Source organism: Eublepharis macularius, chromosome 3 (assembly GCF_028583425.1).
Source record: "Eublepharis macularius isolate TG4126 chromosome 3, MPM_Emac_v1.0, whole genome shotgun sequence".
Classification (NCBI taxonomy): Eukaryota; Metazoa; Chordata; class Lepidosauria; order Squamata; family Eublepharidae; genus Eublepharis; species Eublepharis macularius.
In genome coordinates this window covers 185,581,138-185,606,565 of record NC_072792.1, presented here as the reverse complement: position 1 = coordinate 185,606,565, position 25,428 = coordinate 185,581,138, and the positions used below count along the sequence as shown (strand labels likewise).

General features: G+C 48.7%; 1 protein-coding gene across 1 annotated transcript in view; it reads right to left on the bottom strand.

The window, feature by feature from the left end:
* Positions 1 to 6,604: 6,604 nt before the first annotated feature.
* STARD10 (StAR related lipid transfer domain containing 10) overlaps positions 6,605 to 25,428 on the bottom strand; it is a 49,133-nt gene continuing 30,309 nt past the window's right edge. The window contains exons 2-6 of the mRNA XM_054974606.1: positions 23,391 to 23,538; positions 21,373 to 21,476; positions 19,355 to 19,469; positions 14,502 to 14,554; positions 6,605 to 8,896 (exon numbers count right to left, since the gene is read on the bottom strand). Coding sequence (XP_054830581.1) covers positions 8,669 to 8,896; positions 14,502 to 14,554; positions 19,355 to 19,469; positions 21,373 to 21,476; positions 23,391 to 23,538 — 648 coding nt within the window. The 3' untranslated portion in view covers positions 6,605 to 8,668. The remainder of the gene's footprint in view (positions 8,897 to 14,501; positions 14,555 to 19,354; positions 19,470 to 21,372; positions 21,477 to 23,390; positions 23,539 to 25,428) is intronic.

The window sequence follows — 25,428 nt, the reverse complement described above, 5'->3', positions numbered from 1 at the left end:
ATTCATGTAGGGTAGAAGGCAGAAGCATTATTTGGTTCTAGATTTTATAATAATTATTATAAATAATATGCTGTGAAAGAATGCCAAGTCCTGGTTACTTTGTCCTCCAAAAAGCTTTCATTCCTCTTGCAGGAAAGAGATGCACTCCTGGCCTTGGAAAAAAACACTCATGTGTGAATTCAAAAAGAGTCCAGTAGCACCTTTAAGACTACTAAGCATAACTACTACAGACTAACACGGCTAACTCCTCTGGGTCATGTGTGAATGTTTTCCTTTGTGGATTCAGGGTTGAAAAGCTTTCCCCTAGCCCAGGAGAACGCCAGGTGCCGGGTTGCACAGAATTCTGCGTGGAGTGGAATCATAGCATACCCGATCGCCTGAAAGCTATACTCTGATTCAGGCATCTTCCAGAACTTGGTCAGATAAGCAGTTGAGTGGATTAGCTGAGTTGGATCCCATCCGACAGGAGGGTTGATTGGATGACCTGTGGGGGGAGATCCCATCCATAGATCCAAGGATTTCCAGCAACGGGGAGAAGGGCGCACAATCCTTTATGTCAGGTTCCCATTTCAGGCTTGAGTTGATGAGTCCAAGGGGCGCTTCCTTCCAGCTCTGAGTGTCTTTGATGAAAGAAACGTTCTGACCTGTTGTGTATTTTTTGATTCTCAGTGACGAGCGCATTTGATGTCCATTTCAAGAACACATGAAGTTACCTTCTCCTGGTCTAATCAATAACAACAACATTTGATTTATATACCGCCCTTCAGGACAACTTAACACCCACTCGGAGCAGTTTACAAAGTATGTCATTATTATCCCCCCAAACAGCCACCCTGTGGGGTGGGTGGGGCTGAGAGAGCTCTGAGAGAGCTGTGACTGCCCCAAGGTCACCCAGCTGGCTTCAAGTGGAGGAGTGAGGAATCAAACCTGGCTCTCCAGATTAGATTCCTGCCGCCCTTAACCACTACACCAAACTGTCTTGACTGCTCAGATTGGCAGTGGCTCTGCAGGATCTCTGACTGAGGTTTTTCACACACCCTACTACTCGATCCCTTTAACCAGAGATGCTGGCAATTGAACCTGAGACTTTCTGCTTGCCAAGCAGAGGCGCTTCCACGGAGTCACAGCACAGCTTCTTACCATTTTGCAAAAGCCATCTATATGATTTCATCAGTCATTTCTCAGAGCTTCTTCTCTTGGGCCTTTGTATATTTGCATCTGGAAAGGCCCTGCCATAATATTTTAAACTATAGAAGGTAGATGGGTGCCAGATGTCCCTAATTCTTAAAGCAACTCAACACTGGAAACAGCTGCCAAGGGAAGTGGCGGATGGGACTCGGATGGGTGGGTGGAAGGAAGGAAACGCCATTGAAACAAGCAAGCAGTTCGCAAACTGCATGCAAAGACGCACAGCTGCATTGCAGGAGAACTACTGGGATGCAGTGAGAACGAAAGGCTTCTGTGAGACCTAAGACTTCACTCACATATGAGGCCGCCTACTGCATCCTCCCTCGCTCTAGACTTGTGTCCTTTTAATCACACCTCTGGGTGTGGCTTCATCGGCCCCAGCTTTCCCTTGGATCACTGTCAAGCCTGTTCTGATGTGCAGATCCAGCAAAATGTCCTGACCCTCAGAGGAGAGTGCCTGTTGGGTCTATGCATGAGTATCTGCTCTGGGGTTGCCGCCTCCCAATCAGAAGGCACGTTCAGAACAGGGGACTGATTGTAGCAGAATGCCTCGCTGCCTAGAATTTGCACGTTCCAAAATGTGCATCAAGGTTCTGAACTCTGTAGAGGCTCAGAGGTTACGAAGTGCCCTTTTCCGGCTGGCAGGGGGAAATGAGAAAGAGGAGCAAGCATGACTCAGGCCACCCCCCCACCCCCCCTGCAAAGCATCCAGGGCTTAGAAATGCACGTCCCCAGCCCGGAGAACAATTGCCAGGTCACACCCCTCCTATGAGCTTCAAGGGGCCAAAGGAAACAACTGAGAGCCTCGCTACAAGTGACATCTTCCACGCGAAGGGCACTTGATCATTTTCGCAAGTCTTTCTGGGTACTGAAGTCCCTCTCCCACACCCCTTTTCCTTCTGTCCCTTCCCCTCTCCGTTAGCACGGCTGCCTGAAGAGACGGAGAAAGCCTACGACAGCAGCTTTTGCAAATCGTCTTGCTGGGGGGTGGGGAATGCTCTAGAGAAAGCTGACATGTGAAGTCCTCCCCTCTCTGTTAGAACTGTTAGGATCGCTGCCTTAAAAGTCAGAGAAAGCCTGCGTTTGCAAATTGTTTCTCTAGTCGCAAGCCTGCTCTCAATGATCTTTGGGGGCGGGCAGCTGCAACTTTCTTAGCTTTCTCTAGAGTATTTCCCCCCCTCCCCGAGCTGCCCGCTGCAACTTTGCTAATCGTCCAAACTGGCGGAGACTGACCAAGAGAGAGATCTTGGAGTCGTGGTAGATAACTCTCTGAAAATGTCGATACAGTGTGCGACGGCAATAAAAAAGGCCAATGCTATGCTGGGGATTATTAGGAAGGGATTGAAAACAAATCAGCTAGTATCCTAATGCCCCTGTATAAATCAATGGTACGGCCTCGTTCGGAATACTGTGTACAATTCTGGTCACCACACTTCAAAAGAGATATCATAGCCCTGGAAAAAGTGCCGAAAAGGGCAACTAGAATGATTAAAGGGATGGAACACTTCCCCTGTGAAGAAAGGTTAAAGCGCTTGGGGCTCTTTAGCTTGGAGAAACGACGACTGAGGGGAGACGTGATAGAGGTTTGCAAGATTATGCATGGGATAGAGAAGGTAGAGAAGTATTTTTCTCCCTTTCTCACAATACAAGAACTCGTGGGCACTCAATGAAATGGCTGAGCAGTTGGGTTAGAACGGATAAAAGGAAGTACTTCTTCACCCAAAGGGTGATTAACATGTGGAATTCACTGCCTCAGGAGGTGGTGGCAGCTTCAAGCATAGACAGCTTCAAGAGGGGACTGGATAAACATATAGAGCAGAGGTCCATCAGTGGCTATGAGCCACAAAGTACAGATGGAACTCTCTGTCTAGGGCAGTGAGGCTCTGTATTCTTGGTGTTTGGAGTGGGGGGCAATCAGTGGGAGGACTTCTAGTGTCCCTTCCCCCCTGGAAGACCTCCTGAGGACACCTGGGTTTTGGGCCACAGTGTGACACAGACTGTTGGACTGGATGGGCCATTGGCCTGATCCAACATGGCTTCTCTTATGTTCTTATGTTGTGAAGATAACATGGAGGAAAGAAGGATGTAAGCCACTTTGGGTCTCCATTGTGTAGCATTTGATGAAGAGAGCTGTGGTTCTCTAAAGCTTATGCTACAATAAAGTTGGTTAGTCTTAAAGGTGCTACTGGACTTTTACTATTTTGCAACTACAGACTAACATGGCTAACTCCGTGGAGAAAGGCAAGGTATAAATTAAGTCAATTAGAACCACAAATAACCAGGACTCCATCTTGTTGTCAAGACCACAAAGGGAGAAGCCCCAAACCACAGGAGCAAGTTAATGGATGTTTCCTAAATCCATGCAACTCCTTACCTGTCCTAACTTCCCATCGTTTAGGGGAAGTAAGGATCAGATGAATATGGCTTTATTGCCCGTTTCTTTTGTCCTTGCTCAGTCTGTTGTGTCTGCACATGATGTGTGCACTTTTTCATTTTCTTATTAAACTTTACCTTTTCGAATGCAGTTAGCCTGAGATCCACATTAAACCCTGAAGTCACCTATACCAAGAGTAGAAAGGGAAGAGGGCAGCAGCTACCGCCTATTCCAACAGTTTACATGAATGAGAGCGCTGGCCTGTTGCCAAGTAGGCCCCCTCCCCTGCTTTAAAGCCTGCTATGAACTGTGTTAAAGTTTCCTGCATTACTGTTTCACTGCTGCACAAAGATTGCTTTGCACGTGTGTGCTCTGATACACGTGTCCGTTTCCTGCCTGCGTGTCAATTGCCTTGCTGCTGTAATAGACTGTGTAGTTTACTGACTCCATGTTTGGATAACTGCACAAAGGACTCTCTTTCTGGGCAGCCCTGCCCTGCCCTGTATCAGGCATCTGACGAAGAGAACTTGATTCTCGAAAGCTTATGCTACAATAAAATAAAATTGGTTAGTCTTAAAGGTGCGACTGGACTCTTTTTGATTTTGCTACTACAGACTAACACGACTAACTCCTCTGGAATTCCCAGTGTGTGTTTGGACTCTGTTACAAGTGTGCCCCGTGCCTGCATTGCCATCTGCCACGGACCGTGCCTGTTCCCTGCCTTGGACTGTGTTTTAAAGTGTTGTTCCCCCTGCCTCCATGGAAGCCTGCCTCATATGGGCCCAAGCCGCTGCTAGCAGCCGGGCGCCTGCCGGGGAAACCTCCAGCGAGCCTGGCTAGGCGCTCCCTGGTCAGTTCCCGCCTGGAGCCTCCCGCGGGCCGGTCCCCGAGCTTGCCCTCGCTACCGGGCAGCCTGCAAACCAGCCTCAGCTATGCCCAGCCGGCGTCCATGTTCTCAGGCAGCCAGAAGACCCTGAGAGGAAGACTGCTTTGGGAAGCCATTTCGGCGAAGCGGGCACACCACGTCCGCAGCGAGAGCCCCTCGCCCCGCTCTGCATATCTTAGGAGCCGCCCCGGAGAAGAACTAAGTGCCGACCATCCCAAGCACTTAGAGAATGCATCTCAAAGAAACCTCCGCATTCCAGAAGCTGATGACATCAGGACAAGCCCTGTCCGCTGGAACATCCTTTCAGCCCACTCGGATTTCCCCCTCCCTCTTTTGTCCCCTCTTCCTGAGGTGTCACTTATCACAATCTGATTACCAAAGTGGCCCATCCAAGCCATTCAGTAGCCCATTAGAGCCTTTGTTTTAAACTGTGAGAACCACCAAGTACAGCACCAGCCCCAGGGGACGTTTTGGGGTATTTAAGCTGGTCTCCCAGACCACTCGGTGCCTCGGCCATTCCCTATCCAGACCTCCTTGCTGTCCGTCTGTGGTCCCAGTGCTGGCATTGGGCCACCCTCGCTGCCGTGTCTCTGCTTCGCTCCAGGATAAGTGAGTATTCCCCCTATCATCGTTGGGAACCAGCTAATGCGAACGTCTCTGTATTTCATACCCTGTATTTCTTAGGTCTTGTGTGTTCTCTGTATGCTTGTGCAAGTTTAGGCTTACGCCACACTAAATACACGTGTTTGGAACTTATTTGTAGTCTGCCTCTTTTTCACTAGAGTGTCTGGGATCGGGACCTCCGTATACATAGGTTATGATCCGCGCTTAATTTTAAGTTACAGACTGCTACAGCTAATTCCCCATTATAATAAAGAGCAGTTCTGGTAACAGGGTCCTTCAGTAAGAGATGACAAAAAAGGCTTGAACTGTCCTTTTAGTGGCTAGAGGGTTCCAGGTTCTAGTCCTCCAGAGGAATATGTCCTAATAACTGATTAGTTGATGGTGGCGGCACTGAGAACCAAAATTTCTCTTTATTGTAATGCATTATACGTACATTGGTCTCCCATCTAAGTTAACTAAGAGTCTCTAATTGGTGCAAAATGCTGTGGCTCGACTATTATCAGGAGCAGGAGCGTGAACATCACTCCCGCCCTACTGTCACTCCATTGGCTACCTATCAGTTACTGTGCTCAGTTCAAGGTATTGGTTATTACAAAGCTCTTCACGGCCTTGGTCCAGCATACCTATGGGACTGCCTTCCTCCCTATGTCCCTCCACGGCAGCTTCGCTCATCTGAACAGGGACTCCTACAGGTGCTAGCCTGCACATGGGCAAAATCAACAGCAGCCCGTACACGGGCTTTCTCTGTGGTGGCCTCTACCCTGCCCGAGGAGGTTAGGAGAGCCCCCACGCTCCTGGCTTTCCGCAAACAATGAAAAACCAAATTATTCAAAAAGGCTTGTTTCTCAGCTAGGAGGGTGGTATTGTAGGAAACGGATCCCAGACATTTTCACTGAGTTAGAAACCATAGATTTCACCATTATGTTGCCTTACATATTATCTGTTGCTTTAAATATGTACTCCAATATACTACCTGTGCTTCATGTTGTTTAATGTAAGTCCTAGAACTGATTATGTTCTGTTTCAGCAATTCTCCAACCCCATATTGGATCCTTGCTAATGCTATGTCTTCTTTGCAAACTTGTCTTCATTTACCCTATGACATTGTTTATGGAAATGTTCTTGACACTATATAGAAATGCCTGCCCTTGTCCTTGCTACTGATTGTACTAATCTCACACTATGTAATCTACCTTGAGTCTCTGTGAGAAAAGTAGAATATAAATGACATAAATAAATAAAATAAAACCCCTCTTGACAAGGGACCCCTGGATAACTGAGTAGCTTTTCCACTTCCATGTGTGCAGAGACAGGCCCTGCCAGCTCCATTTCCCCACACAAAGGTAGAAATATGGTGGGAGCAGAGCCCATAACTTGTTTCCCAGGTTAACCTTTGAGGGGTGTGAGAATTTAGCGCGCCTTCACTTCTCATTCATTTCTCCAGCTATTGGAAGCCTAGGCAAAACTGGGCAAGAAAAAGCTGTTCGGTTTTCACTCAGTTAAGTAACAAGACGGCACCAAGAGAACGATGCTGGAATTACTCCTTTTATTATTATTTTTTCAATAAACTGCTCCAATAACAAGATATGAAATCTCATCTTTTTTTCTTTTTGTTTCCCTTGAAATGCAAAAAGGTGTTTTCAGGGAAGGCCCTGAATGACACAGTCATCAAACTCCGGAGGGAAGGCCAGCCCTGGGGACACAGGTAGGGCTGAGGGGAGGCCTTCTGGAGACTTTTCATCCTAACCTATATTGCAGAAAGACTCGCAAACACCTTGGGGCGGAAACCTCCCCTCCCCGCTAAACACAAGTTTTCCCTTCCCCAAAAGGCAGCTCCATCAATGAGCGTTTTACAGGATAACACAGAAAAGAGGAGGGCAGAAGCCACAGAACCACACACATGCATACAAATATCCGGGAAGGTCCACAGCGCTTCGGGAATTCAAGTGTCTCGATGTGTGCGCGCGCACGGGTGCGCATGTGTGAAGGGCCCCCCAGGCCGGCGGAGGCAGGCAGCTGCGGACAGTCACTTTACGTGGCTCCAACCTCGCTTCCCGGTGAGAAGGTCATTCCAGGATCCACTGCAAAGCACCCACCAGAGGAAGAGGATCCTACAGGCCCCCTTTCTTTGGCCGGGTCAGAAAGCTGATCCCGTTCCCGGGGCGGAGAGGAATCAGCCTGCTGGCTCAGGCAAAAGAACGCCTTCTGGAACTTGGGGCACTTTGAAGGCAATCGTGAAACTTCAATTTTGTGTGCAGTTTGATTTAATCGGGGCAATTTGCAACTGGCCATGGCGGGAGGGCAGGGGAGGGAGAGAAAGGCACCTGCAGCCACCTTGGAAGCTGTTTCAGAAACCAGCCCAGGAGATCAAATCCCCCATTTAACACACTGAGTGGGGGGGGGGGTCTCGATTCTGAGCATGTACAGAGGGCTCTCTGTTATTCAGTCCAACTTCCTCTGTCCTCATGGGCAAGGTTTAGCACCAGAAACTGGTGTTCCAACCTGGCAGAAACAAATACAAGGAGGGGGCTTTTTAAGGCAACGTACATTGGGAGTTCCACTTTTTGAAGGGCGGGGGGGGGGGGGTTTCTTCTGACAAGCTTGCTCAGAAGGCAGACTGCAATTGAAATCTGTCTAAAAAGTCAGACACCAACTCCGTGAGGAGCAGCTCTCTGGGATGGCGCCACTGCCTGATTGGAGGGGGGGGGTACCTCTTCTCGGAGAATGGTTTTGTTGGCCTCTCCTTCATGGACTGGTTTGGTCTACCGGCCTGCCGTGGGACATTCACACTTCTGACCCCCCCACCTGCAGTTCAAACTGTGGTCCAGCGTCCATCAAGGATCCCCCAGGCATTCTGATTATGCAGAATTTTCTTGACTAAGAATGCTTATTCTATTTTTTTTAAATCAAATCTAATTCTACCCTCTCAGCCAAAACTGGGGCAATTCTGCATGGGTGAATAGCTCTCTGCCAAGCAAGATTGACCTGTTGACTCCACCCTGGTTGGGGGGCTGGCAAAGGACCCATCCTTGAACCAATCAGAAGGCAGCGTTTTGCAATTAGAGGGTACGGCAAATAAATTCCCTCCTTATTGTTATGGTGAAGACCAGCCGCCTCCTGACATTCGATTGGTTAGAGAGGGACAAAAAACTTAACGTGACTCTTCCCAGCTCTAGAGTCCCGGTTAGGTAAGATGGGAAGTTATATTTGTTAGGGTTTTTCCTACTAGTAAAGAAAGAAGTCCTGTGCAGAAAGGGAAAGGAGACAGTGCCTGGTTTGGGGAGGGCAACGATAGGGTGCTAAACCTCCCCACAGATTTGCAGAGATTGCAAGAGGGCATCGCCGTGTACCTAATTCAGCTCACCATCCCCAAAGAAAAAGGACATTTCTGACACTAATTTCCACCCAGGAGTGACAGCCTTAAACTGTTGGTGGAGAAACAGTCGGCTCATTCCATGATGGTGTGTGGAGGGAGGAGAGGGCGGTATTTCTTCTCCAAACACGAACTGCATGGGTTACACAGACAAAAAGAAGCCCGGGTGGGTGGATGTCGTGGGAGACCCGGCCAGTGGCCTGCCCCCCCTCCCCCGAGTCCCTCAGTTGACGCTGTCCTCATCGCTGCCTTCAGCCCGGTCATCTTTGGTCTCCGATAAGCTGCTCTCGTCGATGTTCTCAAGGGAGTCAGCGTGCTGGATGGAGAGCTCGGCCAGTCCCACGGTGGGGAGGGTGCTCTGCTCCGGGTACAGCCAAGGTTTGAAATGGGGGTTGTGTTTCTGCTTCCAGTCCGGATACTTCAAACAAGCCTTGTACATCTTCTTCATGGCCTGCATGGGGGGGGCACAGAAAGAGGGGCGAGTCAAAGCCAAGGAACAGGGAACGGCTGGCTAGGAAAGGCCAAGATCGCCAGAGAGCGGTCAGGAATCGGATACAGTGCCTGCGAGCAGGAATTCGAACCCGGCTCCTTCAGGTTTGACTTTAGCAGCCCCAAGGATAAAATTCAGCCTGTCTTTCTGTGGTGCTTTGCATTACCTTCTGGGTCCTGAGCGAGTGTGATACAGGCAGCCCTATACAACACCTCAGGGGTCAGCCCTGAATAGTTTTGGGGCGATTTCAGCACTCCTTTTCTGTCTCCACTTGGGCACCCTTCCTCACTTTTTGCCTTTGTCTCATGTCAGCGGGACAAAAAGCTCAGGGACCATCTGAGTAAGCACCAAGGTCTGAGTCCAATTACAACAACATTCGATTTATACACCACCCTTCAGGATGACTTAACACCCACTCAGCGGTTTACAAAGCATGCCATTATTATCCCTACAACAACAATCACCCTGTGAGGTAGGCGGAGCTGAGAGAGCTCTGAGAGAGCTGTGACTCAGGCAAGGTCACCCAGCTGGCTTCAAGCGGAGGAGTGGGGGATCAAACCCGGCTCTCCAGATTAGAGTCCCGCGCTCTTAACCACTACACCAAACTGGCTCAATTAGACAATCCATTAGGTAATGAAGACTGGACCTCGGGGTGAGGGAGGCCAGCCAAGCAGACGCGGTAATACATCTGCAGTTGGGAGACTGAGTCCGCCCTGCAGGAACTCATGTCTAAGGGCCTGGCTCCTCACAAAAGCCACACATCTGCTTTGCGTGCAGAAAATCCCAGGCAATTCCAGTTAAAAGGTCTCCAGTAGCTGGCCCTGAGAAAGATCTCCGTGCAGTGCCTGGCACTGCCTCCGCATGAAGCTTCACGTGGCTGGGGCAACCCTCTCGGCATGCAAGTCCCCAGCAGAGACACCAGTGGGGCAGCTTCCTTTTGGAAAGACCTGCAGCCAGTGGGCATGTGCAGAGGGGGGGCACCGTGCTCCCTGCCTTTTGCTGCATGCGCTAAGAAAAGCACCAGGACGGCAAGGCTCTTCTGGCTCTTTCACATCACCTACTGCCAAGAGCTGTTGACTGGAGGTGCTGGGGCTCGAAGGGGGGACCTTCACAGGCCAAGCAGATGTCCTCCCACTGAGCCACGGGCCCTCTCCACTCCTGCATGGCTTCTGAGCCTTGGCTGGGGCTTTGCTACGGGCTCTGTCTGGCTCTGCCGGCTCCAGCGCCGCCTCTTCCTGGCCTAGGACTCTGACATCACATGACTCTCCACCACTATTTTTGGAGTTCAGGGTAAGGTTGCCACCTTCAAGTTGGGAAATCCCTGGAGATTTGGGAGGTGGAGCTGAGGAGGGCAGGTTTCAGAGAAGGAAGGGAACGCCACGCAGCACAATACCATAAAGTCCAACCTCCAAAGCAGCCGTTTTCTCCAGGGGAACTGAGATCAATTGTAATTCTGGGAGGTCTCCAGGCCTCGCCTGGAGGTTGGCAACCCCAGTTCAGGGTGTCCTAGTCTGAAAAGATTGATGATCACAGCCATAGATGAGAACGGGCGACCACAATGCACAAGAATGTGTGAACATTAAAGAGAAGATGCAAAGAAAAGTAGCGTGAGAAGCTTTTTTATACTGAACAGTGAGAAACCTTAATGAGACACAGATAAGCATTCTGTTACGGGGCTACAAGAAAGCGTTTTAAAATTAGTTGAAAAAACTGCTACCCTTGGACCATCTACATCTATCAACTCAAGTGTTTTAAAAGAACTATTTTAGGTTTAGTGGCATTTATTGTTACTCTAAAAGGAACCAAGAAACCTTTTCTAAAGCAAGTTTCTTTTGTTGGGAAGCAAGCCCAGGCGCTCCAGAAAGCGACACACAGGCACAAACAAGGAGAGGCCGGCCGCTAGCTCTGTCTTGCAGTTGTGGGGTCTTAATTCAATGGCGGTATCATTACATCTGCTGATGTGTGTTACTCTCCAATGCCACCGTGGGCCAGAGGTTTAACATGATACCAGAGCTAATTAGTCAAGCTATGGCTGGTGGGAAAGGGACGTTACATGGCAACAGAGCTGACCCAGGGACGTCGCCAGGCAATCTCTGCTGATGGTGACCTTGAAAAAAGACGTGCAAAGGACGGTCTGTATTTCCAGCTGCTGGGGAACCCAGATGGGCCTGCACACACCTCTCCCGAAGTAAGAGAGAGCTGACAGTTTTACATCTGATTCGTTTCCGTCCATTGCAGACACACACGTCACAAAATGCAGACGAAATGTCTTGTTCTGTGACAAGAGTGCTATTTTGGAGCTCAAAAAGGTGCGGGAAAGGGCAATTGAAATGAACAAGAAGTTGGAGCTGTACAGGGCCAAGCTACAAGCGACAAATGACACTTGAACGGCAAGTGAACAGGGAGGAATACATGTGAGTCTGTTCACTTGCTGTTCAAGTGTCATTCGTCACTTGTAGCCCTAAGGAAAGCTAAGGTGGTTTATAAAAGGATGCGCTGGACAGGGAAAGTGGAGAGAGAGAACTTCTCCCCCTCCCAAAATACTGAAACTTGAGAGTCACCGAATGAAGTTGATGGGCAATGAATTCAGGACGGCCAAAGGGAAGTAAGTATTTCTTCACACAACGCCTCATCAACCTGTGGAACTCGCTCCCACAGTACGTAGTGATGGCCATGAGCCGAAACGGCTTTGAAAGAGGACCAGAAAAATTCACAAAGGAGAGGTCTCCTACAGATAATGAACCGTGATGGGGATTGTTGAGCTCCAGGAAGGGCTTGGAGGAATTACAGCTGATCTCCGGACAGTTCTAAAGAAAATGGCTGCTTTGGAAGGCGGATTCGATGGTATTGCCCCATGAGCTTCCTTCTCACTCCAGGCTCTGTTGCAGTAATATAGACTAAAGCACATTGCAGTTAGCAATATAAAACAATACCCTCATATTCTAGGTGAACTTCTCAACTTTGTCTGTGTGTTTTTTCAAAGTGTTAGGTAAACCAAAACAGGTGAGTTTTCATCTTTGACCGCTAATTAAAAATAGTAGACTCTGGCCGATTCCAGACGACCCTCTGCAATCCAAAACGTTGCGCGTTGTCGCGCATCATCGCACGGAAAACGCAAAATATCGTGTTTTCTCAAGCGAGTTTTGCACGAGGTCACGCAAAACTCACGCGAGAAAACGCGATATTTCGCGTTTTCCGCGCGATGACGCGCGACAACGCGCAACGTTTCAGATTACAGAGGGCCGTCTGGAATCGGCCTCTATCTAGATTAAAGTTCTTCTATCAGAGAATGGACCAATAGCAATCTACCAACTTAACTATTTCTGTCATTTTTCACAGATTTATAGTTTTGTTTAGCAAGTTGGATATAATGTCATTTTTGGCTAATTAGAAAGCTATACAATAGAAATCACGACTATAGAATGAAGTGTCAAACCAATCATAGTTTGTTTATGCTATCACATGAAAAGATCTTAGATATTTGCATAAGATAACCTATAAAACATGCAAATTCAGATAGAGTGTTAGAGTTCTGATTGGAAGAAATCTCATGAGAATCTTATCTTTGCATTGAATGCTATGGGAATCTTAATGCATTTCATAAAAACTTTAAACGTAGAGTTAATTAGGAAATGTTAATTCTTATTGCCTTTCTGTGTTGTTTTTGTAGAATTTATATTAATGACCACATATATTTTGATAACTTGCTTCGTTAAAAGACTAAAGGGTAATTTCAATAAAAGAAATAAACTCTAGAAAGCTATCTGTGTACTTTGATGAGGAAAAGCGTTGCAAAAAGGGATCTATATAAATAATGTATTGATAAGCAGAATTTGTTCAAAGAACAGTCCGGTTTTACAGGCCTTACTAATTGCTGACAGCTATCCAAGAGTAAAAGATAAATCTTTCTTTTGAGATAGTAGGATCTTTAGTAAGGTGTTTACATGTATTTTAATCTATGTATTAGGATGTTTTATGATTTTAAATTGTATATATGATGAAATATGTTTTTAAACTTGGTTGTGATCTGCCCTGAGCCTGCTGATGTGGGGAGGGCGGAATATAAATTAAATATAAATAAAATAAATAAATAAAATAAGAGTCTGTTACAGCTCCGCCCCCCGCCCCCAAATCTCCAGGGATTTCCCATCCTGCAATTGAATATATTGGTGGAGGGCAACAGCCTGTGGCCCTGGATGGTCCCTGCGGGAAGCAAGAGACGGCGGGTCTAGCCGGGCTCTTCTTAGGTTTTTATGATTGAGGGAGAAGCTGCTACCTAGCAACAGCTTAAGTATCACAAGCAGGGCTTTTTTTCAGCTGGAACACAGTGGAACGGAGTTCTGGAACCTCTTGAAAATGGTCACATGGCTGGTGGCCCCGCCCCCTGATCTCCAGACAGAGGGGAGTTGAGATTGCCCTCCGCGCAGCAGCGTGGAGGGCAATCTCAACTCCCCTCTTTCTGGAGATCAGGGGGTGGGGCCACCAGCCATGTGACCATTTTCACCAAGAGTGATTTAAACTTTTAAAAACTCCCCCCTTGTTCCAGCTGACCCAAAGTGACGCCATTGGCCCTGGGAGCATGTGTGCACTTGGCGCGCGCACATGTGGTCCCAGGGGCACTACCTCCTGCCGAGAGTTGCCGGCAAACCACTGAGTTCCACCACCTCTTTTCCCAGAAAAAAAACCCTGATCACAAGTAAACTGGGCGGCAGGGCCAAGCCACCCCAAAGAAAAGACGGGGGATTCTTCACATTTTGGGGGGAAGATGACTCTGTAAATTAACCAAGAGTAAAAAATGAGCCAAAGAGAGCAACAGACAGTTGAGAGAAGCTGAGAGTAGGGTTGCTAGAAATCGGTGTGTGTACACCCACGTCCCCCAGTGATTATGTCATTTCCAGCATGACCTAGAAGTGACGCGTCACAACCAGGGCTAATTTTTAAAAAATTGGCCCATGGCATGACCCATTGCTTTTGGGTTGCCCGGAAATGACGTAATCACCAGGGTATGTAGGGGGCATGCGTGCACAGGTCTCCCTCCACGACATCCCCTGCACTCCAGTTTTTAATAGGGGGACCTGACAAACACCGCTGGGAGTCTGATAAAAGGCAGGGGGGAAATCAAAGGATGACTGAGAAACTGGCCTGGTCAAGTCCCTGAGAGCTTACAGATTCCTTGCGGGGAGATTTGGGTGCATGGGGCGAAGTGGGGCTTCCCAATTCTTTGCACCTGCAATCCCGTGCCGCCCCCAGTTTGCAAACTCCCTCCTCACCACAAGGGGGCGCATTCTGAAGAAACAGCCCCTGTGAAAAAATGACTTTTCATAGTGACCTTGCAGAGACATTTCCGACACTGTGTTTGACAAGGAGGCAAAAGAAGCTCAGCCAGATCCCTTTGAGGCTAGTGGAAAAAAACACGAACAGTCCCAGCAAATGGGCTTTCCCCTTTGTCCTCCCAGCAGGGAATCCTGTCCTTGCCCACGGTGAGCCCGTGGGGATGCTACCCCTCCATGGCTGGGAGGTGAAAAACGTCAACAAGCGCCTGACAGAGGAGAGAGCCACGGCTTACCTTTGGAGCTAGGAACTGGGAGGACTTATTCACCACCCACTTCGGCAAAGAACCTGAGGGGGAAAAAGCATCAGAGAAGTGAGATGGGTCCTGCTGTGAAGAACACAGGCTCGATTGGCCTCGACCAGGGCCAGGGCCTTTTTGGGCCTGGCCTCAACCTGGTGGAACTCTCGGTCTGAGGACACCCGGGGCCCGTCAGGATCTTGTATCATTTTGGCGGGCCTGTAAGACGGAGATGTTCCGCCAGGCATATGGTTGAGGCCAGCATGAGAACGTTACTGTGCCTCCCACCGGTCTCCCACCAAGCGTGGGGTTGTACAGTGTCCACTGGCCCACTGCCCGACGTATGGGTACAGCATAGGGCCAAGTAGTGCCCTTCGTTAGCTGACCCACGTATGGGTTGCAGTATTCTATCTGTCCGCTTCCCTCCCCCTGTATGTTGATGGGCAGGCACCTGGAATTGACCCCGTCTTGGGACAGTTATTATCTGTGGATTTTATGATATGAACTGTTGTTTTTATGAACTGTTTTTTGATATCTGTATTGTATTTTATAACTGTTGTACCTCGCCCTGAGCCCGCTTGCGGTTGTTGGTAGGGCGGGTAAGAAATGTAATAAATAACAATAACAACAACAACAATAATAGCACAACCCCCCCCCCCAAAACAAGGCACAAAAAAGGACCACGAGGGCTGCTCAGCTCCATATTTATGAGGCCTGACCCTAGGTCTGTAATCCAGAACCCTAAAAGAAAGAATCCCAAATCACGTAAGCAAAGAACATTTATAATTACCAGACTTCACAACAACAAGAAAGCAAGCCGCTGGCGGTAGACAGACGGTTCCCACAGATGGTGACTAGACGACAACTACTGACTAATTTATTTTCGCACTGCATTTTCTATCCCCGTGCATGAGTTTGTATCCTTGGTTGCTTTGTTTTTTGTATTAGATTAATTTGCACCAGCTGAGTGAGCTGGAGTGGATGGTTTGTTCACACCTGTCTAAATCTCTGGAGCGGATACTGCAGTGTTTGCACCCTGCTGACTGGAGAGAGAAGCTAACTGAAGGCATTAGCATACTTCACTCTTTCACCTCGAACTTCTGAGACTTCATCACACCTTTCCCAGCCTTTTTTCCTCGACTGAGACCATTTGTTCATTTTAAAAAATGGAAGATTCTCAGAATGATGGATTTTGTGCGGTTCCAAAGATATGCCGGCCTCTTTTATTATCAGAAGCACCCATGTTTATCACTCACAGGTTGATGTCACATATGGGCTGGGCAGACCGCAAATAGGTAACTAGAGCAATCCTGAAAAGGTTTACTCAGAAGTAAGTCCCATGTTATTCAATGGGACTTATTCCTGAAACAGTCCACTATAACAGTATAATCACAGGAAAGTTGAAATCTATGTCTTTGTACGGGAGTTTGCAGGGCAGCTGTGAAGGGGCTCGGGATTTGAATTTGGAAAACAGCACCACTCTAGAGTCCCGTCTTCAAAAGAATCTTGTACTACTGGAGAAGATCCAGACAAGCACATAGAAAATATTCAAGGGTTTTGGAGCTCCTTCTCTAGGAGGAAAGGCTAAGGCGTTTCAAGGCCATACCATAAAGACAGCTAAGAGGAGGAATGTGGAATAACAACAACAACATTCGATTTATATACCGCCCTTCAGGACAACTTAATGCTCACTCAGAGCGGTTTACAAAGTATGTCATTATTATCCCCACAACAATAATCACCCTGTGAGGTGGGTGGGGCTGAGAGAGCTCCAGAGAGCCGTGACTAGTCCAAGGTCACCCAGCTGGCTTCAAGCGCAGGAGTGGGGAATCAAACCCGGCTCTCCAGATTACAGTCCCGCGCTCATAACCACTACACCAAACTGGCTCTCAGAATTTATAAAATTCTGCCTGGTGTTAAGAAGGAGGACAGAACCTTTCCATTATACTAGATGCCAGGGTCACCCAATGAAATTGACGGGCGGTAAATTCAGGAGGCGCACCTTGCACATGGGCAAATCAATTTCACGCATATGTGCATTTTCCGTAGCACCGTATGGAATGGCCTACTTGAAGAGGTCAGGAACGCTCCCACTCGCCTGACTTTCTGCAAAGACTGAATAATTCAAGAGGGCTTTTTACTCAGCTGCGAGGCTATCCTGTAATGAAGGGGTCTCAAAGAGAGGCACCTGTAATGAGACAGGGACCAAAGACTGTGCTACTACGTGCTGCTGTGTACTATCTGTTGCTTTAAGTATGACCTTATGGAGTAGTTCTATATTGTTTAAATATTTCAGTCTTAGAACCGCTAATGTTCCACATGTCTTCAACACTGGGTATTGTATTTCAGCTGGTTTAAACTTTTGCAAATTTGCATTTATATATCTATTACATTGTTTATTGAAATATCCTCAAAACTGACTGTACTAACTCACACTGTGTAATCTTTGTCTCTGTGAAGAAAGAAAGAAAGAAAGAAAGAAAGAAAGAAAGAAAGAAAGAAAGAAAGAAAGAAAGAAAGAAAGAAAGAAAGAAAGAAAGAAAGAAAGAAAGAAAGAAAGAAAGAAAGGTCTTCACACAACACATAATTATAGCTACATATCCCATAAGGTAATTATAGCTAAGATTCTATCACAAGTTGAGTGAATACTTCTTGTTATCAAGTTATGGAGTTTTCTGCCTCAAGATGTATTGACAGCCACTGGCTCAACCAGTTTTAAAGAGGATTAGACAAAATCATAAATGATTGTTAATATCCGGTGATGAGCCAACAGCAAACTCAATGGAGCCTCCATGACTGGCAGTAGATCTCCCAACAACAGAGCCTCGCCCACGCCATCGTGCCTTGCCTGAGGCCTTCCTGTCTGGACTAGACAATTCCTTGGTTTGATCCTGCGGGACTGCTCTTACAAATTCGAAAGAACAGAATTTCAAACTAACCTGGCCGAAGTCTGCCTTCCCCAGGTGGATGCAAAAGACTCCTAGGGAAAAGGGACCAGCGGCAAAGGTGGAGGCGATTGTTGCTTATATATCTGGTGATTCCAGTATGGGTCTGATCTCAGGGTGCCAGATCACACATTCCCCGCTACTCAAGAACAAATCCTCAACGTATCTCATGCAACCTCTTTACAAACAGTTGCAGCTTCTATAGCCGTCAGAGATACATTTTCTGCACAGCTGGGATTTAGGCTTTAAAAAGAAAAAGGCCAGCACCCAAATCCAACCAGCTTTTCCGTCTGTCAGTTCTCCCCCCCCCCACCCCCACACACACGCCCGATCTACAGCCAATGCTGCAGGACTGTGCGGCCAGAGCTCAGACACACACAGAGTTCATTCCTTGAGCAGCTCAACGGAGCTCCACAGTCCATTAAGTGGTCTAAGCCAGGAATATGCCTCTCAAGGCCATAGAGAGTTGATATAAAGAGGCAGAGAAAGGAATTTCTGGATGGCTGATGCTGCAGGAAAGAAAAGAGAGCACTCACAGCCCTTCGCTGCTAAAAATAATCTGAATTCTGCAAACACCAACCTTAAATTTTTCCTTTGCAGTCCGTTGTGCAAAGAGGGAATCACTTTTTTGCTTCACTTGTAGGTGCATGCAGAATTTTACGTTTTTCTGCAACATAATTTTGAGGGAACGAGGGGAAAGAGGTGGCAACATTAACAAGGTGTCAGCCAATTGGTTCCTGTGTGGGTTTTGTCTGCTTCTCAAAAGAATTCTGGCAGCTTGGGAAAACCTTGCCCAATTTGAAGCCACCCAGCTCTAGCCACTATTATGTCAGGATCGGCAACTCCCAGTCAGACTGGTGAGGTCAACAGTTTATTTAAGAGACAGTCAGATGGCAGGAGGTTATTGTAGAACAATAACCTGGAAGTTGTACAGAAGTATTGCAAGGAAATAATTGAAAATTTCGGGCTAGTGTGTGCATTTTGAATAATTATTGTGTTGGGGGGCAGATCTATACAGACAGAGGGGTAGGGAGGGGTAGGGATAAGTGAGCTTTGCTGAGTGAAAAAGCCCCCTTCCCGTAACTCCTCCACATGGGAAACTCCCACCTAGAACCTCTTGAACATCTCAGCTTCTAAATGAAGCTAGCCAAACACATTCAATGGCAGGGGCTGGAAATTACCTATTTGCTTAAAAGCCAAAATACTGCCATTCTCGAGAGTGCATGGAAAGCCAGAAGGATTCCAGTTCTGTACAGGCAGGGAGAACCTGACTCAATAAAAGAAGCCACGTCCTCCAGTTTGGAAGATCTGAGCAAGTCTGTTAATGATAGGATGTTTTGGAGGTCTTTCATTCATCTGACGAAGAGAGCTGTGGTTCTCGAAAGCTCATGCTACAGTAAAGTTGGTTAGTCTTAAAGGTGCTACTGGACTCTTTTCTATTTTGCTACTACAGACTAACACGGCTAACTCCTCTGGATCATTCATAGGGATAGATCAAGATGGGTAGCCGTGTTAGTCTGTCTGTAGCAGTGGAAAAGAGCAAGAGTCCAGTAGCACCTATAAGACTCACAAAATTAGTGGTAGGGTAGGAGCTTTTGTGAGCCACAGCTCATGAAAGCTCCTATCCTACCACTAATTTTGTGAGTCTTCTAGGTGCTACTGGACTCTTGCGCTTTTCATTCATAAGGTTGCCATAGGTCGGAGGTGACTTGACGGCACATAACACACACACACAGGGAGAACTGAGACGCCAGGCACATGGTATCGTTGCCTCAGGCAGGGGGAAATTTGGAATTCTTGAGGCCTGATTAGCTTCCTGGAAGTTTAAATGGAAGCCTCTCTTTACGAACTGAGCAAGAGTAAGGATCTTCCTTAAGAGGATGAAGAAACCGGGCAAAGACTTGCCTTTGGGGTCTACCTGAGCCAGGTAGGTGATGCTGCAGTTGGCTCCTTTCCCTTGGATGAGGTAGCCAGTCTGGACGGAGACAGCTCTCACCATATCTCTCCTGGGAGGGTATTTCTGAAAAGAGACGAGAGGCACAGAAAGCCCGTCAGACGCGGTGCAGGTTCGGTTCATCAACAGAGTACCAACAGCCCTCCAAATGGGAGTAGTCAAGACCAGACTCCGCCCAGTACAAAAGAAGGCCTTCCTCCTGCGTGGTGTGCCCTCAACGTCATGGCAGACTTCTGGTGAGGTCTTCATGCCCTTGCCTGCCTCTGCAACCCTGGTCTTCTCTGGAGGTCTCCCGTCCATTTACTAACCCAGGCCGACCCTGCTTAGCTTCTGAGAGCGGAACTACAAGTGACCAAAGGCACAGGTTGGACACTTGTCAGCTTCCCTCAAGTTTTGGCGGGAAATGTAGGCAGCTTGGCGGAATGTTGGACAAGCGACAGTTGAAAAGTCCATTGGACAGCAGTCGGAGAGCCAAGCTGCAAGACCAGGACGCCCTACATTACTACAGAGGTAGTAATCATTATATTATATTAGAGGTAAAAAATCTAGTTTGTGATAATATACCATTTTATTGATATATGTAGGTACAATATGTTATCATTTACTAGGTTATAACGTCATGAATTGGATAAAAATATAAAGGATATTAATAATGTTGAACATTATAGTTATGATAGATATATGTAATAGTGCTATCTAAAGATATGCAATAGTATAAAATATATTACTATGACCCATTCTTAGAATGTAGTATATAGCTATTAACATAGGGGACATATTATATTGTAGGTTATTGGATATTATAGATAGATAGTACTAAAGGATATGTAATGTTAGATAATGGTATTTATCATTAGATAGGTATTATTATATTATATATATTTTAGCTTGGTTAAGGTTTTATTTAAGAGGTAATAAAGGGAATGGAAAACTGTCGGAAGTCAACAGAAAAGGGTGGGAAGGGTGGGGGGGTATTACAATATGATGGAAAGTTAACTGTGTATGTTTTTATATTTGTATAATGACCCATCCAATAAAAATTTTTAAAAAAGAAAGAAACTTGAGGGAAGCTGACAAGTGTCCAACCTGTGCCTTTTTCCACTCTGAGATCTGACGAGATCAGGCTCACCTGGCCTAGCCAGGTCAGGGTCTTCCTCCTGTGCCAAATGTTAATTTAATGGGGGGGGGGCATCTTTTCCCCACAGATAGGGTTGCCAACATCCAGGTGAAGGCTGGAGATCTCTAGACATTATAACTGATTTCCGGACTACAGAGATCAGTTTCCCCAGCGAACATGGCAGCATCAGAGGGTGGGCTCTGTGGCATTATAGCCTGCAGAAGTCCTCCCCCTCCTCTAACCCCACCCTCCTCAAGTTCTACCCCCAAATCTCCAACCTGGCAACCTCAGTCTGAGATTAGGAAGCACGGAGGGTTGTGTCAGGCAGATGTGAGCCTCCAAACCCGTCTCTTTTTAAAAAAGAAATTAAGAAACATCTGAAGCCCAACAAAGACAAACTCTAGACATTCGGTGTTTTTTAAAAAGTCATAGCCACGAAACAGAGATCCATAAGATCAAAGCATGCCGCCGTTTTTGCTGACATTTTCACTTTCAGGCCTCGCCACTGAAGTGCAAATCCCATTTTAAGCATCTTTTTAAAAAAAGATTTTGAAATGACAGCCGGGCCACCTGAAGAGGTGGGGGACGCAGAAGCATCGAGTACTGCAGAGAAACAGCAGTAGTGCTGCATGCCCAGAACTGAAGGGTCGGTTTTTACTGGCTTATGAGACGTGGGGCCAAAATTGTCCTAAATAAACCCCATCAAATCCACCGGAAATGCAATCCCCGCCTGCTTACGTGTTCCTATCCCGCCTGAACGTGGCTGCTGAATTCCTGCAGCTCGTGCATGCATAGGGCATGTGCCTCCCCCCCCCTCTTCCCCCCCCCGGCCTGGAAAGAAAGAGGACTCACCGGGTGCTTGACTGAGTAGTTCATGATGATATAGTCGCTGCCCATGGGCAGCCAGGAACGCAGCGTGATCACGTCCCGGTTCTTCAGGGGCTTCGGGCACTTCCCTATCAAAGGGAAAAGATGGTGAACTGTGCGTGAACTCTTCCAGGCTGCAGCTAACCCCAGCCCCACCCTCGCAAGCTGTCCCTTCATCTCCCCAATTTAATGTGGGGTGGCCTGGCAACCCCAAGGCACTTTCTTGCTTATCCCGCCACCCCTTTCCCCCAGACCGGCAATATGGCCAAGTGGGGATTTTAGCTGGGCCAGCAGCACAGAGAGAGGAAGGGGAGAAGGGGGCGTAGGAGCGGGGTGTGTATGGGGGGCGGGTGCTGCAGCTGAGCTAAGAAGAAAGGGTGTTGCTCATCTGATATGCTGATGTATGCAAATTCAGACTGCAGAAGACGACCAGTCAGGTTGGTCTGTAGCAGCCAGAAGGCTCAGCAAAAAGAGGCACCATCCTAAAACTTCTCCCAGATGTTCTGAGGGCGACAAGAGGTGACCTCACCCGGAAATAAGGGAAGCCATCTGCCAAAGGACACCGATTTGGAACAGCGCGGGAGGCTGGGCTCCATGAGGGTGGGGCAGCGCTCAGGGGGAAATTCTCCGGAGCAGACCCCCCTGGAAGCCAACACGAGCTGTAGGAGAGGTTGATGCCAACCCTCACTGGCCCCTTCTGCGTTGCTCCACCTGTCAGGGGACGTGCCCTGGGGAAGCCAGTGACGTGCATCTTTCCAAACCGTGCCTGAGCTGCAGACTACAAGAAGAGGTCGCTCGCCAACCTTCTTCCATCGGCATCAGAACCTATCAAATATCGATCCCGAGGACAGCAAGAGAAGCAAGGGAGGTCTTGGCTCTCAGCCCGTGACTTCAGAGGGGCCCAACGGACATCGGGTGCTGGCTGAGGCATAGGGACTCATGGGTGGGCCTCTGTGCTCGCACAGCATCCCACCCAGGAGCTGCTCCGGCCATGCACGTGCCAAGTCTCCCAGGGGGTTTCTTTTGCCCAGCCAATGTTGCAATTGGGCCTGAAACTGGGAAGGGGGGGGAGGGCAGGGCGAGATGGAGCCCCCGGTGGTGATTTACACGGAGCAGTGTATCACCATGTGTGCCTTGGTAACCTAGTCGGGCGTGCATAGGCGAGGCTTCTGACACTGTCTGTACCTGGTGCATGGCCAAATGCAGCACCTCTTGGCAGAACTGACCCCCAGAGCCAAGCAACACCAGGGAAAGAGCTGCCGTAACATACTGGTGAAGTGGTTGGGTTGCAAGTCAGCATTCTGCTGGTTCGAGTCCCTCTCCTGCCATGAGCTCAGAAGGTGGCCTTGGGTGAGCCACTCCCTTCAGCCCAGCCCCCCTGCTGTATTGTAAGGATAATAATAACACTGACTTTATTCACCACACTAAGTGGGCTACTCATCTGCCTAGAAGAGCGGTGTATAAGTGTGCTGCTCAGTGAGTTGCTGTAGCATAGTGGTTAAGCGGTCGGACTGCCACTCCACACTTTGCTGGTTCCACTCCCGCTACTGTCATGAGCTCAGTAGGTGGCCGTGGGTCAGTGTTTGGGCTGTGAATCAGCACCCTGCTGGTTTGAATCCCACTACTGCTATGAGGTCAGTAAGTGGCCTTGGGTAAGCCACTCCCCCCAGCCCCCAGCTGTATTGTGGGGATAATAAGTACACTGACTTTGTTCAGTGCTCTGAGTCCAGAAGGGGGGTATATAAGCACACCGTTGTTGTTGTAATTATTATTATTATCATCGTCATCATCAATATTATTCCCCCTGGCCTCAGGCAGTTACCTTGGTGAGGGCAGGGGTCAACCACTTTGCCAAGAGGCAACCTTTGCCCCAAGCTAAGGTCCTCCTTGGCAAAAGGGTGTTGGGTCTGCCCAAAGACGTGGAAGCCAAGCACTAGCTTGGCCACAGTTTCTCGGGCATGCAATGAAGACGCAAAGCACTGCCCACCCACGCCCCCTCTCACAGGAGTAGTATCCCACGTCTGCGTTGACCGTCAGCTTGCCGATGTCAAAAGTCTCGATGACGTTGGAGTCCCACTTTTTCCGGTATTCGATGTCGTGCAGCACGTCGTAGAGGGTCTCTGCCGCAACATCCTTGCAGTCCATCCTGCACTGGAGAGACAAAGCGGGTCAGAAACCTATCAACGGATCCTGCATCCCCTCGGTGGGACCCAACCCCCAAGAAGGGATCAGCAAGGCCAGCCTTTCCTCCAGTTGAGCTACGCAAGCAACACAAAGCGAGCGGCTTCAGTGCAGCAGAGGGGCACAGCTGGGGGGCAGCAGCTGCACAGCTGGGGAGGGACTGGCTTTCCCTCCTGGACCTACAGTAGCTGGGTGGACTGGCACTGTGGCAGTGCAGGCCCAAGAGGCGTACCTTGCTCTCGGTTTCAAAATACCTTGAACCTGCTGTGACGTGAACGTATATATGATACAAACATACTTGTGGCCACAATGTAGGTCACCACAGTGCCACGTTGTGCCTAAAAATGGGCTGCATGTACTCAGTGGTCACATAAATAGAACAAAGAAAAAGCATTCCTTGGCTCAGTGGCGTAGTATAGGGGGGAGGAGGGGCGGTCGCCCTGGGCACATAATTTGGGGGGAGCACCACAGAGCGCCATGCCAAGGACAGCCTGTACTCCGTGGGAGACCACCCGTGGTGACGGGGTGGGCGGCTCTGTGGGTGCAGAGCTGGCCCTCCTGCAGCTGAGGAACATGCCAAGCTGGCGGCAGTGGCGCGGGCAGCTGCCATGGAGGGCTGTCTGATGAGGAGAGGGAGGCGAGTGGCCTGAATCGCAGGAGCGCTCCGATGCCCTGTGCGATGACGTCACTTCCAACGACGTCATCGTGCAGTCCCAGGAGCATGCACGCACTTTGCATGCGCATGTGTGGAGCCCAGGAATTGCCCCGGGCACTCCAAACCCACGCTACGCCGCTGCCTTGGCTTCCTTGCAGAGCGCACGTGCAAGAACATGAACAATCTGGAAATGTGGCAATAATGAAGAGCCCCAAACATTTAAGTCAAAGGCAACCTGTTTTCCCCACCCTCCAGCATTTTTTTCCCAAAAGTGCCATGGAATGTGCTGTAAACAACTGTAGTCTCCAGAAAAGGGACTCTGTGCCACAAAACCAGACCAGCCTAACTGCAGCCAGTGTATTTCCACCACACCCGCACACCCGCACACCCGCACATGGAGGCTCCTAGTACAATCAGCAGGCTGCCCGTCGTTTCCCAGGCCTGAATTCATCGCAAAGTGGGTCTCAGGATTGATTTCCAAGCTCGCTCATTATTAATCAGGGCTATCATTTATGTCTGCTTACAAGCCGGAACTCTAAATATTTCATCAACCCCGCAGGACTCATTTCTCGCCGCCTCCCCACCAGCCCAGAAACGATCAAACAAAGGAGGAAATGATGGTTGTTGGGGGTTTTCCGGGCTGTATTGCCGTGGTCTTGGCATTGTAGTTCCTGACGTTTCGCCAGCAGCTGTGAAGCTGTGAAGATGCCAGCCACAGCTGCTGGCGAAACGTCAGGAACTACAATGCCAAGACCACGGCAATACAGCCCGGAAAACCCCCAACAACCATCGTTCTCCGGCCGTGAAAGCCTTCGACAATACAAAGGAGGAAATGCTGCTGCCCCGTCAACAGCACAATGGAAAGGTCAGTGCCCGGGAACCTGATGCGCACACCGATACCCCCATCAGCAACGAACATCATGTGCTGAACACGAGGCAGCCTGCGACTCACAACCTTGATGCTCATAGAAGCTGCCGGCCTTTTGTCAAGCCGCTGTCTGGCACACGCTGCAATTACACCCCTTTCAAAGTGCTCCTTTTTCCACTCTGCAAACACCTCCTAACTTATGCCAGATGAAACTGGATGCGCCATCTTTTATATTAGCGAGAGCAGCAACCGATACGGAAGAGTCTTGGGTGGCGGGGCGGGGGGATCAGCTCAGGCTTAATGAAAAACGAGTTCCAGAACTGGTACGAGCTGCCGT